At 39.4% G+C, this 25,079-nt stretch overlaps 2 protein-coding genes across 2 annotated transcripts in view; one reads left to right on the top strand and one right to left on the bottom strand.

The window, feature by feature from the left end:
* The window catches only part of LOC145991001 (14 kDa phosphohistidine phosphatase-like), a 665,202-nt gene that overhangs the window by 510,523 nt on the left and 129,600 nt on the right, over positions 1 to 25,079 (bottom strand). The gene's annotated exons all lie outside the window — the stretch shown is intronic.
* The window catches only part of LOC145991000 (phosrestin-2-like), a 343,551-nt gene that overhangs the window by 234,813 nt on the left and 83,659 nt on the right, over positions 1 to 25,079 (top strand). Inside the window, exon 3 of the mRNA XM_083126651.1 lies at positions 3,572 to 3,707. Coding sequence (XP_082982777.1) covers positions 3,572 to 3,707 — 136 coding nt within the window. The remainder of the gene's footprint in view (positions 1 to 3,571; positions 3,708 to 25,079) is intronic.

Here is a 25,079-nt window from a genome sequence, read left to right as displayed (position 1 = left end):
GGAACTTAGACTTGGAAGGGAGAAGCTGTTCTTGTTTCGGTCAGCTAGGACCGGAGGACAGATCTCCCGAAACGGATGCTGTAAGAGATTGGATTGCCGGGCAAGCTAGTGCCTTGGTGTCCAGTTTACAGGTAAAAAGGTAGTTTCTACTGGATGTTATTTTGAAGTAATTACGGTGCGCCGGGCAGCCTAGTGCCTTGTCACCGTGGAGGTTGAGAAATGTACACGTCGGGCGACCTCGCGCCTGTTAAGACGTTTCTTGGAGTAACGCGAGTCTACCTTGTGACAAGCGTACTCTCGATGTAATTCATGAAATGTAAAGCATCCAGGTACAAACAATAGAGATTCCAACATCAAAATTAGAGTTTTGGCCCGATAATTAGAGAAATGAACGTTCGGATACGACTTGTATATACTTCAAATTTTACGTTAATTAAACTATAGAAAATATCCAAAATTTCAGTTTTTAATTTCACAGATGCTGGACAAGGTATTTTATCCCCCTATAGCAATAAGGTTTCGCAAAGGTTATCCGTTGTCTCTTGTAGTTAATTATATAATTATGTTGACTTGTAGTAACCCACGTGCATTGTCGGACAAAGAAAGATACCCCTAGACAAATCAGAGCCGAGTACTAAGTGCACAGAACCTCGAGTGCGGAGGTAAAGTGGGGGGGGGGGGGGGCAGGCGAGTAACACTCCGCCACGCAGGCAGGCGACGTGGGAATGTTTTGTATTTTCTTCATACATGCGAAAATCTTTAACTGTGACGCGCACATGCTTTTGCTTACATTAAAGTTCACCTATTCATATAAACGAGTAATTGAGATGTCACCCTAAAACACACACATGTATCAGCATTTAATGCCACTCCATACGAAAAGAAACTTTGGCCGGCTCTTCATATTGTCCACCAAAGATCGAAAAGAAACAAAAAAAACGTTCGAGCGTATGGTTTTCCTTGCTTGCTGAGATATGAAGGATTTTGGTTTTGTATATGTACTGAATGATATTACTTTCAGTGCTTAAAGAGCGTAATTAGGTACAACTAATTATATTACAAATAAATGCTTTGTCAAATGTAGTTGCAAAAAAGCAGACTTTTTTTTTTTTTTAAAAAAAGGAAATTTTGGCTTTTTTTAACTTTTTGCTAATTACGGCTAACCTATTTCACTTACAGTGTCAGTTAAGAGTTTTAAAGGTTCATGGAGTCATATTTTGGAACTACATAAAACATTGTACATACAAGAGATTGGCAATTTCTACTAGTTACTAATTTGTTTTTTGCTGTATGTGAGTTTGTGTATTACCTACCAAATGGCATAGTGGGAACACTGTATTTAAATCAGGAGGTACCAGGTTTGATCCTCAGTGGAGACATATTGCATATTGATTGGGATTCCATTCTAAAACTGTAAGCCCAGTCCTGATTAGCCTTTATGTCATCATATCATTGACCTTTTTTTAAACAAAATGATTTGGTTATACAAGTTGCATTCCTATGATTTCACAAAAATGAAGCAAATGCTAATATTAAATTTTTAGATGTTTCACGACAATTAAAAACTTATACCTACTATTCGCAAAATACGAATGCAGAACTACATGCATATATACCCCATTTAATACTTAAGATCAGTATGCTAATACAAGGGAGTAAATTTAGAGCCCAAAGTTACTTATAAATCCAAGTACTGTTGTTGGAAAATATCCAGAATTTTGATTAAATGTCTTATACAAATAAAAATTAATATATTAATATAATTCATAGGTCTATTCATAATGCATAAATTAAATAATACTGTATTGTTATTATTGCATGAATAGGTAAAAAATAGGTATAAGAATAGAAATATATTCATTATCTAGCTTATGTGTAGTTAAGACTACCAAAATTTGTATAGTTAAAAAATTTAATGTCAAAATGGCATATAATCAAATATTTATTGAATAACAAAAAACGATGTTAGATTCAGTTGATGAAAAGCAAAGTTTCTGATTAATACGTGTATTTCATGCATAAGTAGTAGCTTGCATAAATCGTGACAATGTTCTTTAAAGTCAAATTATCTCAATATAATCCTTGCCTTCCAATAAGTTCGACGGAATTAAATAACCTTCAATTATACAACAAATGCTAAACAAGTATATTTCCATTACTTCATTTTCGAACTTGGTAAGTCTTTCGGGGTTGGAGTCCAGGGGCCTGGAATACGTCCTCGGGGGAGGAGGGAGATCCATAAATGTGGAACAAAGAGAAGATCCAAAATTCTGTAGGGCTGATTGAATTAGGTTATTTTGAATCACTTTTCTGCCAAGTCTAATCGTGACGATATGATGAAATTTATAAAGGAACATACGCACAAGCAACGTTCATACCCAGGCCGGGATTCAAACCCGGGACCCCTGGCGTCGTAGCATGCTTTGCTAACCACTCTGCCAGTGGTCGGCAAAATGCTCTCGGAGTAGGTACTACAGCTAAACATGCAATTGTAGAGTTGCAGTATTATGGTCCAAAGCAACGGAAAAATTGAAATTTGAAGATAAGTTTTTAAGCTGTAGGTGCAACACCAATTAACGTATATGAGCATAAAGTGAGCTTAAACAAACAAAATTTTACTGCCAGAAAGCCAGATTTAAAAAAAATCATCATATACTTAAAAGTCCAGGTTTCATATAAGGTTTGATGCAAATATGTTGATATTGGATCGAGGTTTCTGTATTGATATGTTACACACAAAAATGCATTTGTTGTCTTGAAAAAGATGAGCAGGAGTGTTGAATTGTTAAGTCCAATTTATGCGTAGATAGGCTAATCGGGACGGGGTTTGCAGTGGGATCCGAATCACTATGTGCCTCCACCAGGTATAACATCGGGGAACCCTCGATTAGAAGGCGGCAACGTTACCACAACGCCATCGGGAGGCCCAAAGGATGAATGATGATATGAAATTGATGAAGGGAAATGCACAAAGAACACATGCCCAGACCTGGATTCCAACCCGGAGCCCCTGGCTGAAATTTTATTATTCACAACTTTCTGAGGCACTCTGCAGAATTCTATTTAGTTCTATCCTCCATATAAATGAAAATCAATATTGGTTGTGAATAATTTGGAACCTTCTTGGGAAATTAGATATGCTAAAGTAGAGCAAGGTTACTTTTAACAAGTATACTCTGTATCTGGAATCTGAGGAGCAATGACACGCATAACGGAAGTGAAGGGGAGAAAGCGAGTTGGCTGAGCAAAACAGTGCGCCCTGCTGCAAACTGTTGGTTAGCTGTACTCATCTGCCCTCTCACGAGTTCATTAGCCGAACCCTGTCGAGTCACTACTTGCGCAAAGATTTGTTTCTGTACGCTGGCTCCAGAGATTCCCGGGACAGAGTGTAGTAATTGCTACACCCTGTGTATATAAAATATATGTGTACAATGCTCAGGAAATATAAATAGTTCCTACCAAATTTCATATAATACTTAATGAAGCCTGGAGAAATAACTCGTTATCTTGAACTTTGACTGTTCCACTTTTAATTTCCAGCATTATCGTTGTTTTTCTTATTCTCGTGCAGGGTGTTCAAGAAGTCCTCGCCGAACAACAAACTGACGATATATCTCAGCAGCCGTGACCTTATCATACGAGACAACAAAATAGACAAGCTACAGGGTGTATTTCTTGTGGATCCAGACTACCTCCAAGATCGAAAGGTAAGTACAATGTGTACAAAGAGAATGTAAATTGTGGGCATTAAATCATGCCTCTCACATTACAATAATTTTATTTACTAACGCCATGCAATGAAGAATATCGGTTTTAATTTACTGAGCTTTCTTTGGCTGCACATGTGCGTATGTGATGACCAGGCTTCGGATAGTTATGCATTTTGCATATATCATATGCATATTTTCAGTGTCTTCAGGATATATTGCATATTTTAACGATTTTTTCTTACAAATGCATATTCTGCTGTTTCTGTCTGAAAATGTGTAGTTTCCTTTCTTTTGGAGCAATTCAGAAACATGACTCAGTATGTGTTCGCGAAGAATTCTGGCTACAAGCTCCTAAGGACTTTTGCTCTATTCATGAAGGGAAACAAGATGTGGACGGTATTCCAAGTGAAATGCAAGTTTACGATTTGTTGAAATTACAACATGCGCCTATTGTTTCTTGTGATGTGGAGAGTAAGTTTTGAGAGTATAAAAGTATTCTCGTGGATAACAGGCATAAGTTTACTTTTGACCATCTGAAACAATACGTAGTTATTAAGTGCAATAGTAACCATTCATGCTAAGTAGAATGAGAGACGGCTGGTGAAATTCCACCTTCTGCTAATCATGACATTCAGTGAAGTCAGAAACAGTTAGTGGACTTACGATAAAGATACATATACAAAAACCATATGTAAAATATGGTCAATTGTCAATAAGGTAAGCCAAACCATATTTTTTTTCCTTATGTAAACAGTCGAATTAATAAATAGTTACAAGCTATGGCTAAATTTTCTGAGTTTGATGTAAATTATTAAAATTTTAAATGCATATTTTGATAATTTAAAGAGCATATTTCGAGTATTTTAAGAGCATATTTGCATGCACATTTAAAGGTTTTTTTTATTGCATAACTGTCCGAAGCATAGTCATGACATACATTCACAATGTATTAAAGATGTACTTACAAGTGTCTTATGTATCATACTCTCCCAACAAAGACCTTTAGAACTGTGATGGAAGACCAAAAGTAGGAAAGTGTGAACCTACTTTCTCTTTTTCGTAACTTGAAATGAAAGATTCAAATTCTAAGGGGTGGTCAACGGACCGGTTCGAACCCCCAGCCCCTCTCGACGCTCATATGAAATACAGTAAAACGTCGTTAATTCGGACCCCGATAAACCGGACTTAGCTTAATCCGGACATCAAAAGGCGAAAAAAAAGAAAAAAAAAGAAAACAGAATGCAAGGTTTTAAATGAAGCTAAAGTCAACAAGAGAACTTCCCAAAGAAAAGGCAGTCAACTACTGATGAAATTCTGTTTCCCGCAGACTTTGTACTGTACTGTATAGTGTATTTAGGCCTATGTCCTTTAAATACACATAATAAACGTGCGTTGTTGCTATAAACGGAGTTTTAATGCACTTTCTACTGTTCTTTTAGGTTATTTCAGTTAATCCGGACCTTCGTTAAACCGGTCAACCTATCCCCGCATTAGACCGGATTAACGAGGTTTTACTGTACATACATTTATTTTCTGCGAGCAGTAGTACTACTAAATATGAATACCACTAATAATAATAATGACGATAATAATTGAAGATTAGGATTTATTGCTGCTGAGAAAAATCTCTCAACGGAATAATATTAACCGATTTTGAACAAGCTGTCGATAAATGTAAACACCATGTCAAAATTCCCTTGCACAACCTCCACGCTGCTTTCCCTCCTCTGATCTCTGCTCCAATATAATCATCTTTGCAAAAAAATGAAGCTACCATCAACACGTCAGAAATCACATATATAAATCACAAGAGAAACCACTTCGGCGTTCAGCGTTGAAAGCACGAGGAGCAACGCCTTCTTCAACGGGTTTCAAGAGCGCGAAGCAGATGACGAACTAGAACGTCATAACTGGAATATCCAATCAGAGGCCGTTTCTGTTTTCGTGACGTATATCATCAATTCAGGCCAACTAAGGTCAATTTTGCGCAAAATGTGGTGAATTAACACAAATTATTTTGTACAAAGTTACTAGAGAGTGTTCTAAAAGTCCTGCAGGATTCTAAAAAACTATAACTTTAAAGTAGTAGGATTACTACAACGAAATACTGTATTTTTACACAGAGGAAAATTTAAAATGTTGTTCTGCGCACGCTGCTGAATGACGTGGGTGCAGGTGATCGCGTGATTCCAAGATGGCGTTGATGCAGAAAAAGCTCACCTCGGCCCGAAAGGTCACCAGACCTTACGCCTTGCGATTACTGGTTGTGGTGACATGTCAAGACCCAGGCGTATGCACATAAACAGACAGATCTTGACGACCTAAAGTTCAAGATACGTGGTTTGATTCACAGCTTTCCGGACGAGCGACGTCAGAACGGAATTCCCGGATTCAAGCGAAAGATTGGAAGTGTGTTTGGACGTGAATGGTGCCCAGCTGGAGATCTCTGGCGATGAACCACACCACATCGAACATTAATTTTAAAGTTTCCTCTGTATAACAAACGTCATTTCGTTGTCATAAACCTATCACTTTAAAAGTTATCGACTTTTTGAATCCTGCAGGACTTTTGAAAACATACAATGAATGGCATCCAGTGATATAGTTGAAATCATAATTTAGATATTTAAACAATTACGGTACACGCTGCAGGTTTGAAATGCGTCATCAAAAACAGGAAAGACGCGAGCTCTGATCCCTCGGTCTATGCTACATAATATCAGACGGTGGAAACCCATTGTCCTCGTAACCCAATTCCAGTTTAGCCGCTCTTCATTAGCTGCGGAGGGAAAGAAAAGGAGTAACATCCCAATTAGGTACATAATGAAACTCAATTGTTCTGGAACACTCATTACGTTGAACTGTCTAACAAATCACGTTACTGAAATTTCAGCCTCCACGTCTCCCGTGCAAATACCCATGCGTACCTGAACAAATAACCTTAATCAAACAGCCTATACGCCCGAGAGCAAACTGGCCCAAATACCTCCCGCAATTGCTGCTTTGGAACGTGCACGCATCTTAAAGCGGTCTCGGTGTAGCTATTTGGACATTTCCACATTATAGCAACCGTCTGATCAAGTGATAATTACCTTAATTAATTTTTGTTTTGGCTAAAGCAGCATCCAGGCAGAAACTTAGAAATAAGAAAAGCTACATAGACCAAAAATGTACCTATACTCTGTCTCAGGAATCTGTGGAGCAAGGCAGCCCATAATGGCGGAGAAGAAGAGAAAGCGAGTGAGTAGAGCGAAGCACTACCCACTGTTGCAAACAGCTTGTAGCTACTCTCACTTCCTCTCCGACGAGTTCATTGGTCAAGCCTAATTGCACCGATACTTGTTTTCGTTCGCTTGCTCCAGAGATTCCCGGAACAGAGTATAGTTACTTCGATAGCCTAGCACGCTCGCTGCTCTACTCAATCTCTCGCCACCCAAGGTTCAGAGTTCGAGCCCCGGCCTTGGCGTGTGTGTTTCTTTGTGAGAGTGTTACTTCATCAACACACACTAATCTACCTTCATTCTCAGTGTCGCGATATGCCAAAAACGGCATTAAGGAAAAGTAAAATAACAAAAACAAATTTAAAAAATAGGAAAATCTACCGCCAGTAACTACAGTAAAAAAGGCGTCATTAATTTAATTCTTGAATGCAAGCAAACTCGTAATCCATCATATTTGTTACAATCGAAATATTTATTGGCCTCGCCGATAGCGCTGTGGTGGGGTCGTCGCCTTGTAATCAAGGAGTCCCGGGTTCGATTCCCGGTGGAAATACATAGTGGTTTGGATACCACTTTAAAATGTACGGCAAGTCCCGACTAGTCTTACTGTGTATCAAGTGGACTTAAAACACCAACTCAATCAATCAATCGAAATATTTATTGTTTACGTTCATTGAGCTTTTGTTATAAGTCCACTTTATGCACAGCTACAGTTTAAGGAGGGAATCGAAACACCATGTCTCTCCACCGGGTATCGAACGCGGAAAGCCTTTGAGTACAAGGAAACGACGTTACCACTAGGGCATCGGGAAGGTCCCAATTCACATTCTTCAATTAGTTCACCACTTTCTACTAAATCTTTGTATCCCTATTAACAAAAGAGCGCAAATAGCCTTAGTGCTGATGTAGCTTAGTGCACCAGTCATACGTTTTAATAACCAATCAATTGCTGAACGAAGTTAAAGTATTCAATATATTAGTTACAATGTGCTAAATGCCCTATTAGCACGGCAGTAGTGCAGAAAGGAATAAAATATCAGAACAAAACAAACGAAGACAGGGAAAAGCAGCCACAAATAACAAAACTAGAAGGCAGGGCAACAAAAATGTTGGCGAAACTTCAACAAAAATGCAAAACCGTTATTATTACTCTTGTCCTGTCACAATCGAGTCGTTACGAATGAGAGCTGACATTAGCACAGTCGTCTTTGCAGCAGTAGTGAACCGAGTCCCTTCCTAGCCGCTCCGCTGTTTTTCATGCAGAAGTTTTCAATTCGTGGATTACATATTTCACTGGTCCCAAGCTGCCTAATCAGATACTCCATTTTGATAGGAGACGGGATGTAACGTGATGGAGCTGTCAATTTAGAAGGCGCATGCTTCTCTCCGCTCCCTTCGCAGCCTATTACCTTACCTGCACGAGCAGATCTAATTTTAGTTCTCGTTCTGTTTTCTCGGCACCGGTTACATCCAGAAGAAAGAAGCAGTCAGACAATCGATTACACGCAATGATACGTTCTCTCCTTCATGCAGCAGACAACTTTCGAACCGGTGACCTCCAATGCTGGCTTTATATCCTTACTCAACCAAGTCAACGAGACAGTATGCCAGACACAAACACTTCACATTATTTTATTCAATTCAGTATCTTTAGAGATTTCACAACGTGAGGTTTCGGTTACGTTATCTTTGCTTAGCTCTCGCCACGAAAACAGTCCAGTCAAGGTTGGAGCTTCCCTTGCCTCCTCCACACCCCTGGCACTCCGGGGTTGCCACACTTCTTCTAAGCTGCTCAGTCGACACTTCGCGCGTTGTACGTATGCGGTTGATTTCGTAGTTTGAAATTGTTGCTTACTGGCAACACTGTAGCTGGGTGGCGTGACCTTGACTGGACTGTTTTCGTGGCGAGAGCTCTAGGTTGTGTTATTGTGTTGTGCTATTTATTTATACAATGCGGAGACCTTTGGAGTATAAACACTGCAGTTAAAAGTGGCAACAGCGTTTTTCAGAAAAACATGTGCTGGCTCGAAACCAGTTACTCGTCCGGTCGGCTTCCTTACGAGCTGTGTCAAAGATACCGACGTGTTTTCTCGTGAGTCCTGGGTTTTCAGGCGTTGGAACATACGCATGACAGCACTCTCGCGTATCTTGCATTAAAGGAAAACACAGTGTGGCCTTGTTATGACCTTCAAGTGGGGGTTCATATATATATATATATGTATGGGTGTGTGTGTGGAAAGACCAAGTGTTGCCGTACAACACCCATAAACTTTCACAGTCCATTTAAGATCAAAGAGAAAACAACTTTCCTTAACGGCCAGTCTCCTTTTTGGAACTTCGTTTTCACCTCGCAAGGTCTTGTACACCATTTATCCTGAATGCATGCAACCAAAGATCAGAGATTCGCTTTTATTCTTTCTGTCGGATAATACTAAAGGGATGGGGGGAAAAGGGGTATTGGTTTCTTTAATGACTTCTTTCCTTACTTGAAAGTGAAATTAATACCAAATCTTGGAAGAAGAAAGTAGATTCAGCGATAGAACTTCGCACATTCTCCATTCAGGGAATAAATAAAGATGCTGAAAGTTGTTCACGAAGACTTTAATCCAAGTAACGGGAAGCTAAGTGAATTACAAACACAACTCAAAACTATTTAGAGTCGAATTTAAGTGTTGCTGCAATTCTCATATGTAAACAATTCTAACACTACGTTTCGAGAGACCATCTGTTCTCTAGTCTTCAGGTGAACAGTTTTTCTTTTCTGGTGGTAGCAAACTGTTCATGACTACGTTCATTAGTTTTTCTCTTGGATCCTACGTGTCTTCAAGAAATGGAATTTTATGTATGTTAGTGCAGAAGTTGTAAGCAATGTAATTGGCGTTTTGCTTCAATCTCTGAAGTTCTTGTTGCGTAAGGCAATGGCAATAAACGTGGTGCTTAGTAATACTTATGCATTTCACTCTACATGCAATAGACCAGTGATTTACTACAATTTTGGTGATAACCAACCACTCACAGACACAAAAAGTGCATATAAACTTACGATTACAGAGGTATTGGTGCCTTCTCAATGAGATGTACTAACCTGTAAAAGAAAGAAAATAATAATCATATTCAGTTCAATTCAATAATTTTTAATCTTGGGCGAGGTTCAGCAAATGCTGATCTGTCAACTAATCCCACAAAGAAAAATATGGCAGAATACATTATTATACAGGAAAATTATAAGATACTACATAAATGAAATAACAAAAGAAAGCACATGAAATATATAAAGAGCGTGTGTGCAAATAAATGAAAGAAGAATAATAATACACATTGTATTATTTACTTTCAGTCCAGTTTAAGGTAATATATTTTCCTATAATTCACAGGAAACTTTGTTTTAATCGAACGTGATCTTATTATGCTTCTGATCATCGATCAGTGAATCTTATACTGACTTCCAAAAGTTTTTGGACATCTGTAGTTTTACTTCATTCGGGAGTGCATTACAGATTTTGAGTGCCACATAACTAAATGAAGATTGGCAAGCAGAGGTTCCGCACCGAAGGTATATTGAGATTACTGGCATGTCTGGTGCGTTTCACTCGTGGCTTTAAGCTTCGCAGTTACTGTTATCCTCATATATAAAGTGCGAGTATTGTTTATCCTACAGAATAAGCAATATCTATGAAGAGGCGAATTGTATAAAGAATAATAGAATAGGCTTGAGTGAATAGAACCACCATCCGTACAGAGGGAAACCATTTCAACGTAACCTATATGCATCACCAGTCGATTCACTATGATCATGGAGCGGACAAGAAAAAAGCAAACAGAAATTCGGGGCCCCTAGCCACGCGAGTAGCTGTAACATGGAGGCTGGAAACATTGTAATGGCATAAATATAGTATTTTACGACCGCAGCTCGGGTCGTTCGAAAGCTGGAAATCGATAATGATCCCATCTGCTCGCAGAAGAGAAGAGGGACGGGGGCGAAATCGCCAGCTGCGGGCAGTAAACAAAGATGCCCGCAGTTGTGAGACATAAAATCGCTGCCAGATCACAGTAGGTGGCTTCAAAGCAATAAAATTATAAGTAAATTATTTTCAAAATGCTGCGGAGAAATTATCATCACGTATTGTAAAAATTGTTGGTTTAGTAAGTCCCAAAGGAGGAAAATCAACAAAAGCTATTATATAACTTATAATAACGCCCAGTTCGTAGTTGAACAATACATTGCTCGTCTCACAAATGATCCATATGTTCACAAAGCATATATGTATACGATTACACTGACAACACATACCTACGTACACTCGAAATCGAATGAAACGCCCCCCTTACGGTTATGCAACCCGGAATTTTATATCATCTAGTTTCGCCAGGAATAGCAGCTCGCGAGAAGCGTAGTGTTTCCAACTCTTGAATCTAGCCACAGATTCACGCGACCGGGTGGAGATCTTGCTTTCCTCTTGATTTGATTTTAACGGACAAGAAGTTTATTTTGAGAATGTCTCTGGTAATAATAACAAGTGTTATTAACATTTATGCTTGAGTTTTTTTATTATTCTTTTACCACTTCCGAACGAATATGTGAAGATTTTTTTTTTCATTTTGCAATAACGCTTTCGGCATTTTTCCTTCAGAGTTATTCTTTTTGTTTTTAAATTTTTGGCGACATCTGATTTGGAAAAAGTTCCACGAAGTTTGTTTTAAGTGTAAATGCATCTGGACATACAGTGTAGAGTGGGATTCGAACAACAAATATGAGCTTCCGTCGCGAATCGAACCAGCGCTCCTTTCATTATGTTTTCTTTCCACGTTTATTAAAATTTGCTTCCTTCAGCCTACTTCCGATTGTCGTATATTTCAATTCGTATTCCCGTTTTTTTTTTCATTTGCATTGTTCGAGCCGTGATAACTTTCTCTCTTAATCTGGTTATTCGAATACTTTTATACTTAATTTTTTTTTCCTTTTCTCGATTTTTCCTTCGCACTCATTACAGATTTCGGTATCGCGCTTTTCCATATTTTCAGTAATTTAATTCTGTGACTATTTTTAATTTGCCCTTAGTCCGAATCAAGAAAATATGTTAGGAAATGTTTCCCGTGTAAATCTTATTGTATGGTGGTGTAAAATTGATGCCAGCTTTTTCTTGCGATAAGGGTTTTGAAAGTGCAAGGGTCTCATTTATTAACCATGGTGGGAAGGGGGGGGGCGGAGGGGTGCCAGAAACCTTCCAGTCGGAATATGCCTGAAACGAAAAGTATAGATCGACCACAACGAAAAAAATCCTTGGGACGAAAAGTACCCGCGCAGATCTCCCTTCTTCCCTCCAGTTCGGGCCATAAGGAAGCATGGTCCACTCTCCACCCGCCCCTCCTCGCGGGAGTACGGTGCACAGGAGTCTTGGGTCTGCGCAGGTTGTTTAGCTTGTGGTTCCACTCTTCCATCAGCAGGTGGGTGCTGAGAAGGCTATGCTATCTGCGAGTGAGGGGGAGGGGGTGACGAGCAACACTGCCACAGCTAGTCGCTGTAAATGATTTCATTGTCTGTGCTGGGTGAAACCGGTTCTTGGTGCTCCTACACTTTTCCGATACATTTCTGCCAGCCTTTCTAGCGAAGCGAGGTCATATGTTCCAGATTCGAACTCTGGTCAGGCATGAATGTATCACTGAGTTTGTCCCGTCACAATTTTATAAATTGATAATTCATCCGTATTATCGCGATTAACTCAAGAGGCAGAAGAGTGATGTAAAATAACCGAAATAGAAATTGATGCATTTGTGCCTGGTGCTAGTATAACGACGAAGTTAACTCTTTATAAATGATGAAATAGGTAGCCCTTGCGCTCAAATACACTTATACCTTGGCACAAAAAAAAATCTAACTTATCGCTGATCTCTTACTACATTTGGAATACAGCCAAGAGCGATGTAAAGCAATGCAATTGCATTGTGAATGTTTCACATCCTATAGTCTTTCTTTTTCTCGTAGCGGGGGCGGGGGTTCATTCATTACAAATATCTGGGAATGGATTTAGCAGCAATCCGTGATATACTTAAATATCATAACATGCTGCGTAGCCAGGGTTCTTGGGTCCTAGCCTCTGATAATGAGTTTTTCTTTTTCGTTGTTTCTTCAATTTTCATCAATTTCCCTGAAGCATCATTCATCCTCTGTCGCCATTGGCTATATGTAAAAGTTGACATAAAATTAGTAAATTTTGAAAAGAAAACACAAGGATCTGCTTTTCTCATAGCTCGCCAAACATGCACATTTCTGTATTTTATGCTTTCAGCGCTATCATTATTCTTGGCAGGCAATGGAATTGAAGCAACTCTCACAACTAACGTAAACTACATATCACTCAGGCATGACAATTCTCGCGGGCAAAGTGGATTTTTTTGGCACATGGTAGCGCAATAACTATCTTCTGGCCTAGATTTAAATCCGTACTTTTTATTCCAGTTGAGTGATTGACTCACAATTTTGCCATTGAAGGTTTGGGTTGTATTTGGGTTATACGTATTGTGTTTTTGGTGCGCTAGGAAAAAGCAATCCCAAAGGTTCGCACTGAACAGAAAATTGTGCGCTTTTCCTCTCTCTCTCTCTCTCTCTCTTCCAACCCCGTCCCTCTCTCTCACCCCAAGTCCCCACTATTTAGGTAAACTGTTGTTAGAAACATATTTTCCGAAGAATATCCACATTGAAAATAATATTCCCCAATTGTTTTGATAGGGCATTTCTATTGCTCCGAACGAATTATCTCCGTAAGAGGACTAGGGCCTCCCCTATGGCGCAATCGTAGAGTCGTCACCTTTAATCAAGGGGTCCCGGGTTCGATACCCGGTGGAGGAACATAGTGGTTCGGAACCCACTATAAACTGTAGGTCCAGTCCCAATTAGCCTTTCTGTGCACAAAGTGGACTTAAAAAAACAACAATTCAATTCAATTCAATTGAATTATCTTATCAATATTTTAAAATCTGCATGCACCTGCTTAATTTAATAGATTATACATTTATATTCATTGCGGGCAGAAATGTGCGAGAAAACAATGCATTTTTTCAGGGAATGCATGAGTCAATAATAATGTATATTTTACGGTAGATACTCTTTTATATTGCATTGATTCAATAGTATCCTTATTTCCTAAAGCAAGCGTGAGTTTCTTTGCGCACACCACGCAGGCCCTTCTTTAGGTAAATCTCAGAGGCAGTAACTTCACGGTTGCCTTTTTCCACCACGCTTTGGCTTTAATTCGAGCCCCGGTGGGTGCTTCGTTCGAGATCCTGCAGCAGTTTTACTCGTATCTATGCCTTGAGAATGCCACTTGCAACGGAACCAATAAAATGAAACTTTCTGCACCGGAATGGGCGTGAAACTCTACATGCACCAATGATAAGGTGTTTTCAAGAGGCATGTGCTACGTGCAGCATGCCCCTTCGGTCCGAATGTTCCTTTACGATATCATTTCATCATGCCTTACTTTCGGAATTTACAAGAGAGAAGATAGTCCGCATGTTCTTGTGCAGCGGATCTGCTGCACTACAGATTGCTACGACCCTTGGTGTGGATGATTCATGCGTCAGGCGTTGGATTCGGTGTTACGAGGAAAAAGGGGACCAAGGAATGAAGTGAAGACCCAACAAAGGCCGGCCGAGGAAGGCAACCAGGGAAGAAGATGCAGGCATCATTGAGATGAGCGAGGGCAATCCCTTCATGGCTACAACGAAGATTCGCCAAGAGTTGAAACTGGAGTGCCATGCTGCAACAGTTCGGCACCGTCGAGCGGCAAAGAAAGAAGCAATGATGCATTTCCATCACGAAGCACAAATCACTTTTCTTTACAATATTTATCAGCTCCTCAAGAATTTTGGCAGAACGTAATTTTGAGCGACAAAAAAGTATTTTCGTCTGACGAAAATGATCAGGTTTATGTTTGGAGGCGCAACAACACTCGCTACGGCCCCGAGAACATTTCTACCCATGCTAGGAGTGGCAGGATATCCGTGGCGGTGTGGGGATGGATCAATTCGCCTGGAGTAGATGGATTGGTGGAAGTGTCCTCGAGAATGAATTCGTAGGAATACATCGCAGTGCTGGAAAACCACACGCTTCCCAGCGTGCGAGAGAGACACCTTGAAGTTGAGATTTCGCACGTGACTTTCGATCAAGACAACAGCAGCGTCCATACATCGAAAGCGAACACCACCTGGTTGAATCAGCACCCAGGAATTTCAAGAGTAGATTGGCCAGCGAAGTCTCCCAATCGAAAACATTTTCACGTGTTTGATGTTTGGGAGAGTTTAAGGAGAAGACCAAACATCTGCTCGTGAAATCCTTGCCTCGTCGACTAGATGCAGTGCTTGAATCCAACGGCGGGTGGACACAGTATTGAAACCCCGCACGGTTTAACCAATGTTCTTTGCTACATCCCAGAACAAAACTAATTGCACACATCTCCATATGCAACTTATGTTTCCAATTCTTTTTTATTGATACCTTGGTGCTCATGGTTACTTTTTCACACACCTGCACCATTATATTATATTCTATAATATTAATATTCACATTATTGACAGATATGATTTACATGAAATTCAAATGCGCAGCACACATGCACCCATTCCTAACACTTACTATTAGTTACATTACACCTATCACGTTGTCACAGTTCTAAATCAGTGGTGCCCAGGGGGATGGGCATTATGGCGCAGACTGTGATGGAAATTTGACTGAGTAAACAAGGAACAAGTTTAATTACGTTATCAATTAGCCATTGCTGTTATACAAATAGCAATTTGTAGATTGTCAGGGGAATTGTTACGGGTAATAAGTAATATTGGTGGGGGGGGGGCGATATCCAACTCTTACATATTAGGCCTTACATTGATAGGGAAATTATGGTGGGCGATTAATGAAGTTAGTGGGATTTTCAGGTAGCTGGATTGATAATTATTTTGGGGGCAGGGAACCCCAACTCTTGTGTATTACTATTACGTCTTAGATTGCTTGTTTGGAGGGAGCAATATCAACAGGAAGTCTAAAATTGGCATGGAAATTTTGTTGGGAAGATTGAGTATTAAATTTGAGGTGGAGGGGAGGGGAATGAAGTTTTGATAAAGTGTTATGTCTTAGATTGTGAAAGGACTCGAACCCGGAACATTCGGTGTCTGGATCGTTAGTCCATCACTAACCGCGCTTGGCCGCAGAGAAGGTTCTCTTTGGTGGCCAAGCGCGTTAAATGGTCCACTTCCGATACCACGAAATTTCCGGGTTCGAGTCACGGCTTCAGTATTGGTATCATGGTGTCAATTTAATCTAATCGTCACTCATCCTCATTAGCCGAAAGTGGCAGAAGAGCGACTTAAAATAACAAGAGGTACAAAAACAACTTTAACCCTCTAGTAATTTCTGATCAATAGATGCGTATTAGCTTTGATTGTTGACTCTTTAATGATAAGCTTACGATTATTATTGTTAATATGGATTGCCATCCATCAACAGAAGGACGGACCAATCGATCATTTAATTCATGTCGTTTTTTTGGTATTTGTTGTCCCTTCGGATCAGCTTCGAAACCTAAGGAAATGATTAGATGTCTGTCTGAAGTTAGTGACAATGGTTCTTTAATTTCCCGTCGCTCTTTCAGCCGGCGCGGGAACCACCTTTATGGCAGTGATCCTCTGTTGCCGCGTTTACCTACGAAGGAACTCGTGGCCAAACAACAAATTAGGTCTACCGCTTGGGCAAGAAGCGGCAACTTCACAAAGCCCTCTTCTCCGAAGCAGCCAGCCGGGAAACAGAATTTTGTCAAAATAACCCTTCTGCTCTGTGAATGAACACCGGTTCTAACAGTGTTTCTATACTTAATTGGACATTATCCATTGTTTTTCTTTTTGATTGACTATATATTCTATCTATATATTTCGAGACATATCAAGAGATCACCTCTTCTCTCATCTTCAGGCGATCAATTTCTGCTATGTCTGTAGTGTGATTGGAACTATGACAGTCCGTGATTTTTTCCAAATCCGGTCCGCTAAGCAACCAGTCTTAGATGCCCATTCGAAATCGACAGCTATAGAGCAAAATATGTTTGAAGTGAAGAGTCTTATTGAATGAAACATAGCTCGACTCACCCTCACATTTGAATTTTTTTAGATAACTTGCTTGCACTTCGTATAGAAAGCACCACGAGACTGAAAATTCACACTATTTGGCATGGCAAATAGACCTTATTCCAGCTTCGCTGAAAGTTCGATGTAGTTGTCAGTCATTAAGTTCAACGCTCTCTGCGCGTGTGTTGTGATGGGTTACCGTGTTCCAATTTTGTTTTAATTCCATTTCATGCTCAAAAAGGCTACCCGAAGTGGGACCTACAGTTGAAAGTGGGATCCGAACCACTAGGCAGTTGTGTCTCCACCAGGAATCGAACCTGGGACTCCGTGATTATAGGGGGTTAACGCGTTCATGGCTTTACAGTTTCGTGAATTCAAGGAAGCCAAGGGGAGAAAAATGTGAAGAAATATCTTCTACACGGAGCTAACTGTGTGTATGTATGTAAAACTTTCTAGCACATCCATTTTCCTACCTTCATTTTATCATCATTACGTTGAATTTTGCACCAGTGATTTTTCACTACGTTCTACGTACGTCACTTTGAGTCGTAAAGTATTGTCTGTAATTCAGTTTTAGTATAGTTTGTAGCCTCTCACCCAAAAATTTTTAAGGTGGGAGAAGGGAGGGGGGGGGGGCTCAACTTCTGGAAAAAATAGTGCGAGTTCAATTGAGAATACGAAAATAGAGCGGAATGATTATATTGCTACAATATCTTCAGGAAAGTCAAGCGTAAAATTGAATTCTGCCTCTGAGTGAGTCCATGATATTGTTTATGTTTGAAGGTAATATATTAAACATGACTATCAGCATAACCGAACGCATATAATGAGATGATTTATTAGTGTTACCAGACTAAAGGTGTGGAGTGCGGCCTGTTGCCTCGTTCATTACGTAATTCCACATGTAAAAATTGATCAGCTCTTATTGCTAGTAACCATTATAGGTTTAGACCAAATTCTGGCGTTTATATTTCAATTCACTTCCTCAACAAATCCTTTCTCGATTGACTAGATTTTAAGCGGAGCGTCATTCAGTTGTTTGTGAGTGTTCTTTTTGCAGAAGCAACAGCAGCTCGCTCCCAACCACAGTGCCCCGCCCACTTGACGAGACGCGTTGTCTGTGCAGTGCAGAACAGTGACAGTGTTGCCTCTCTATTCGATCTTTGTATTCTCTTTTGCCTGCCACTACACACACATTTCAGACAATTCTTCCCATGCAACAAATGGAAAAGCAATCAGGCAACTGTTAAATGCCTCTTTTCTAGATTTTCTATTAACACTTTCCACGGTCAAGATATGTTAACTTGGTTCTGTTTCGTATTCCCACAATTTGGCTTCGTGCAGTAGGGCTTTATATTGCAAGCTAAAAAAAACAACGTAGGCAGGTATTTTAACATTTTAATTTTCATCCGTTTCATGATTGTGTGAAAGAATATGGTGGAAAAATACACTACTTGAGACAATATCACTAATAATAATTGGCCGCCGCTGTGCCCGAGCGTGGTAAGCCGTCGGCTTTTGATCTCGCTGCCGAAATTCCCGGGTTCGAGTCCCGGCCTGGGTATGATTGTTTACGAGTGTTCCTTCATGAATTTTATCATACACTAATCCTCATCGTTGCGACTAGCCAAAAGTAAAGTAAAAAAAGAGAAAGATATTAGTAATAATAAAAATATGAATCTAGCTCCCCATGGTTCCTTTATGACTGTCCTCTTATCAATTTCATCGAGTCATCATTCATCCTCATTGTTGCGATTAGCCAATAAATGGTAGAGAAGCTGCGAAAAATAAGATGTAAAATAATAACAGAATTTTCTCCACAGAAGGAAAAATAAATGCTCCAGAAAACATGCAATACAGGAAAAGAGTGTCCTGTAATGTGAGTCTGTAAACCAAATGTAAATCACGAATGAAGAAGTTACGTGAAGGTTTCGTCTTCTACGAAGCAATACAGGCTTGGATGGCGTAGTGGTAGCGTCGTCGCCTTGTAATCAAGGGGTCCCGGTGGAGGCACAAAGTGGTTAAACTGTAGGTCCAGTCCCGATTAGTCATACTGAGCATTGTGGACTTAAAACACCAAATCAACAACCAACCAACCAATACGGGGTTGGAAACACTACGGTTATAGGTTTGGAAACACTGCTCCTCTCGGGAACTACTCTACCAGGCGAAACTAGACGATATAAAATTCCGGGTTGCATAACCGTAAGGGACGGCGTTTCTTTCGAATTCCTGTGTACAAGCAGCGTGAATCTCCTTCATGGATATTTGTCAATAAAAATATTATTCTGGTTCTTCGTTCAGAGTCCGATTTTGCACCGCCCCTACCAGTATTATGACGTTGATACCATAAATATATCAAATTTATGCCCTCTTCTTCTATTTTGCTCTACGATGTTCAATTCTTTGCAAGGATCCAAGTTTTGTCGTGGCAAAAGACATTATTAGTTCTGTTTATGTTCATTTAACCAAATGTTATTTGTTCATTGTATAACACGGCCTGTATGATCAAAGTAGATTTCTAGTGTTATCACTCGTATAGGAAGGCCTGTATGTTCATATGATAATTTTCTGTGCGAGGTTGGCAACTCTGCAAAAAGAAGAGAGTTAGTAACGATGGAAAAAGTTAGAGGATTTTTTCTTTCTTGCGGTTTGGTTATAAAAAAAAATAGTTTGTGTGATTGCAAGTTATTTTGTGATAATATTGTGACTATTTTACGGCTTATAACCTGCTGGAAATTGCAGAGCTGGAATTTAATTAAAATATTGGCCTTTGTAAGGTTTGTGTAAACTAAGTATCTTCGTGGAAGTGTTTCTTTAAACGTGTGTTGTTAACTAGTTGCTAGTTAAATCAATTACTGTTAACAAAACGTTAATATTGTGATATTAAGACTGTTACTTAAACCCAGAAAGACCCTGGGTGTAAAAGAGTACTCGTACTTACTTCTAGCCGGGGACGACGTAGCATCTTATTACGCCATTTTTCTTATTGCAACGTGTCAAATATATTGATTGATTTAGTTTATGTTACTTCCCTTTTCTGTGTCCAATATAATTGAACTATTATTTACCTTTTCCCTTCATCTCTTAGTCTTTTTCCGCAAACCACCACCTTTATATAAAATTACCTGCAAATCATGGAAAAATCAAGGTATCTTCTTTAATGTTTAAAAACTTTAAAAAAATAAAATTATTGATTTTGTACATATCGTGTATATGGAACTATCACATATTTATGAACTCTATTTTGTCACAGATAATTCCAATTTTTAAAAGAAATGTTATAAAAAACGAATACCTCAACACTAAAATTATCCTGTAAATCATGTCAAAAGTTTATACGACTTGGAAATTGCTTTTAAAACTCTTGGAAAACCTAGAAGAGTCAGGGCATTTTGCTTTGATGAAATGAATGGGAATCATGAATGTGCTCGTGCTTTTACGAAATTCCTCTCTCTAAGTTCTCCTACGTACGGCGTACCTGATATCCACAGATTTAATCTAAAACGCCATTCTCCGTACCTGCACCATAAAAACTCTCAAGTTTCATATCTGAACCATATATTGGGTCACTGCGCACAAAGCACTTTATTAGTTCTTTCTGAGACTCAAAATTCAATGTGTGTTTCTTGAGCTGTGGAGCTGCAATATTTATTCAGAAAAAAAATGCTATGGTAAATTTATACTGTTTAAATATTTTGCATGATTTTCTTTCTGGTTCTGTAGGCTAATCTCGATGTTTAGGATGAATGAAAAATGGAAACTGATGAAGGGCATTCATAAAAGAACACTCATGATCAAGGTAGAACTTGAACCTTCTGTGATGAGACTGAGTCGATACCTCAATGCCCTAGATCACCCAAGTGACAGATGACACGGGGTATCACAGCAAGGTGGCAAATTACACTTTACCACAAACTACATGCACTTGACTCGCCTCTTCGTTGTGGAGTGGTTAGCACAGCGCGATATGATGGCAGGGGTCCCGGGTTCGAATCCAGGCCTGGGAATGTGTTATTTGTGAGCGTCCCTTCATCAATTGCATCCCATCATCACCCGTCGTCATCGTCGTGATTAGCCAAAAGAGGCAGAAAAGCGACACTAATTAGAAATACAAATACTGATTCGCCTCTTTCCCTTCTAGTCTAGGAAATGCATTCAACATGTTACACGCTACAGAGAAGGCACAATCGGACAACCAGGCGACCCAAACAACAGGTAACTGGAGATACCTCACTACAATATGCACACACACACACACACATTTCAGTAGCATGCGCGATAAACAGACTGAGGAGACACGATACACGGGTGACATACTAGAACAAGCAGCACTTTTCTGTAAAAGATTGCACGTTTCTGTTTAAGGTTCGTCTTCAAGTAACGTGAAACGCGGATGCCAGGCGACATGCCGCATGTCCCTTGCCACATCGGTGTCAAATCTTCCTTGGTATTATCATATTTTGCCAAAGACAACAATTCGTTTGAGTGTTAAATTTCTGCATCCATTTGCACTCCTTCTCAGTGAGTACGTCAACGATGCCGACTTCAGGATTCACTCTGAAGATTCCAAACTTACAAAGGCCTCCTTACAGCATCTTCCAGAAGTAATCTTTTCTCACCTAGATGGAGATTCGCTCAACCACATCAAAGAGTTCCGAACCACAATGGATCTTGCGTCATTAATTATTCATAAAATTTCTGGTTGTTTCTCAACGGCTTCATATTCCGAGAGTAGTTGTAACAAAAATAGATGAAAGTAAAAGGGAAAACTTCCTTCTTTCCATTCCATTAATCATATACGGAAGCAGACATTTTATTATTCATGAAAGTTAAGCTCCAACAGAATTTTAAAAGAGTTCTTGAGCCGCATTGATCCGTTGCTATTCTTTCGGTACATAAGTCTATTTTTGCATTTGTTTTCATGTCGAGGAGTTTGATGAAAATCTCATATTTTTTAAAGGTCTTTTTCACCTTCTTGTGCTGTAAAAAGGAAGCAGGAAATGAATTCGGCAAAGGGTGAGAAAAAATAAGTGGAACTAGGCTGGAGGGAATTTTGAAATTGTCATGATTCAGATTATGAGGTTCGGATTCCCTTCCTAATACAAAATAATTGAAACTACCTCAGTGGCCGAGCGCATTGAATGGTAAGACAAAACCTCGACGTTTCCGGTAATTCCGACCTAAGTAGGAGTGTTCTCGAGGTCTAGATTCTCTTCATGTACAGAAATACTAACCGATACTGTACTTTACATAAGAATAATCAGTGCTGCTTGGAAAGAGTATTGAGTTCCGTGTGAACCAGCTCCAGTGAGTTTCACTTGCATAAATTCGGGCAGGGAGGGTTAACTTCTGCGGATGGATTGGAATGAAGATTCTCACTGCGTCAACAATTAGGCTATCTGCAAGTGCCATATAGTATGGGAGCAAGCTGCTTATCGACATTGATGGCGAAATAGATGACAGGGTTTATAAAATTAAAGGAAATTGTCCACATAAAAATTCATTTTGCGGGGAAGAACACTTTATCAATAAAAGTATCAGTGCAGAGAACACGCAGGGGAAAATCATAGCCCCACACAGTAAATCTTCACTCTCAGTCGAGACTAGCCTCATTCGTCTCCACGAAATATGTGACAAATACAAATAATATAAATGAAATATATTGCAAATATACGTCATATGAGTTAAGATTCGAACTATCTAGATGTGCAAGAAAAAAAGCTAACAAAAAAAAGTGCTCTTGGTTCTCGGAGTTTTTTCCGCCCTTGGACAAGTTTGAACCAAGAGTTCGTTTCTTCCCCTCTCCCTAAGTTTCCACCACGGTTCTTCGGATACGTTGTTTCTCTCGTTGGTTTCCTTCCCGTTGGGACGTGTTTCTCGCTACGTTATTGGTAGTATGTCATTTTTCGCAGAATATGCGTGTTCCTTGCAACACTGGCATGGACCGTTTCGCGACAAGAAGAAACGTCCAAATGTTGGATTCGGTTCGCAGCATACAGGCTGGAAAACGGGCTATCTTCAACGTTCGTGGCGCCGAAACTACATAGTTGTTTGTTTTGATGTTCCTGTGGTACGCGGACGCTATTTTTAAAGACACCCTGTATATTACTGATGCAAAAGCGCAGGTAAAAGAAGTTCAAGATGAATTTATGAGGAAAATGAGCTCACCAAAGTAGATGTTGGAAGCTACAATTCGGAAGACTGATGACATGATGCTGATGACTGTACAAGTTCAATCATTACTTAAGCTGTCGTAAGGACAAAAAATATCTTATGAATCATAGATGGGAAGCAATTCAGCTGCATGATTGGTTCAGCGAACGACTTTCCGCTAACAAAATCGCCTTCGTCCTCGATACGGAAGTTGACGAAACTGTTTTATTAATATGTATTCCTCTCATTTTTCTCCAACTACGGATAACCACCCAAATGACCCAGATGACAAATTCCTCTTCCAAATCCTGCAATAAGTGCCTAAAGCATACCAGTTTAGGACATATTAATGCACGACATTTTTCATCCCGACCAAATGGGGTTTCCTCTAGTACCCAATGCAAATTTCATGAATCCCACGTGCCGTCCTTGCAATTCTATTGATTGGGCACATTTAGTCGACCTTGATGACAGGCTAACTGGTTCTTATAGAACAGTGAGCTAACGTGCAGCACATTTATACGGTTTCAGATAGTGGAATTTGTAGTTTGAATAGTTTTGTTCTCATCTTCTCTGCGTGTTCAAACATCACATGATTAAGATTAATGCATATTGGGGGAATCATCGTAGAGGTTCTCTCTACAGTCAAGGACACATCTGTGTTGCAACGATCCTATTTAAAGCAAATGGAGTCGCTACAGCCCAAAAGGGGTTATATATATTTTTAAGTTATTTTACGTGGTGTCAATGCCTTCATAGATGAATTGATTGACTTCTTAAAATCTGGATACATCAGCACATTGGCTGCGCCGGACACATACAACAAGGTTCTCACATGAACTCTAAATGCATATTCTCAGATTTTCCTGAGTTAGCAAGAGTACTCAATACACAGTACATTCCTTCACATAGCCGTACCATAACCACCTTCTCTAATATTAATAGCTATGGGGACGGAAGATTCTCTATATCGGTACTGGCCAATACAGTCATATTCACTTTCTGATATTAATATCAATACTGATTCAAGGTTAAATGGCATTTCTGTGCATATAATTACGGACTAAGGTTTTTGATAGTTTAAACACCTTTTAAAAAAATCATACTCATGATATACAGAACTAATATTATTCATACTTTTAACAAACAGAAGTTTACAATATCAATATCAATTAATCTGTCATGCAAAATAAACACGTATCTAAAAAACTAAAGCAAGTTACTGAAGTTGTAATTATTAGTACTTATTAGTTGTATTTATTATTATCAGGAATGAATATTCATATTCCATTCTTTCAGACATTGAGGACCATTGCTCAGTTAAAATCTTCTCTGAGATTTTTATTTTTCCGAATTTCCTAAGATTTCCAGGTTCTCCAAATGCGTAGCCCTCTTAACAAAAACAAAATGGTGGACAGGGTTCTTACAATAAAATAACGAAAACAGATATAAGCTCATTATTGAGAACTATACACCGTGGGCCAAAATTCACGATCTGCGTATTTATGGTGTAAGAACGTACTATTCGCAAGCGAAATTGACGTAAAAAGCTGTCTTAGGTTGAGAGAAATGTTTATCCTCCTCATATACCTTGTGTGGTTATTAATTCGTGTTTTCCGATAGAGGTCGCTCAGTTTCTATACTGTGGTTAGGAGGCAGGTTTTTCCATAGAGATCCGTCCGAACGCTGCAGTTAAAATCCACGGCGTGCATTACTCGTGTGTTTGGTTTCCCGCCTTCTGTTTAAGAGGTGACTGTTGTTTTGTGAGTTACGAACATTGGTGCATTTTTTTTCATAATCTTAATATTACATCAATATCCGATCGTGGCTTTCGGCACACACCTGATGGGTAAAGCTTCCATATCTATGACAAAACCAC

The sequence above is a fragment of the Lepisma saccharinum genome, chromosome 8, assembly GCF_977018435.1.
Source record: "Lepisma saccharinum chromosome 8, izLepSacc3.1, whole genome shotgun sequence".
Lineage (NCBI taxonomy): Eukaryota > Metazoa > Arthropoda > Insecta > Zygentoma > Lepismatidae > Lepisma > Lepisma saccharinum.
The sequence above is the reverse complement of the archived record's forward strand: the minus strand, read 5'-3'. Positions and strand labels throughout refer to the sequence as shown.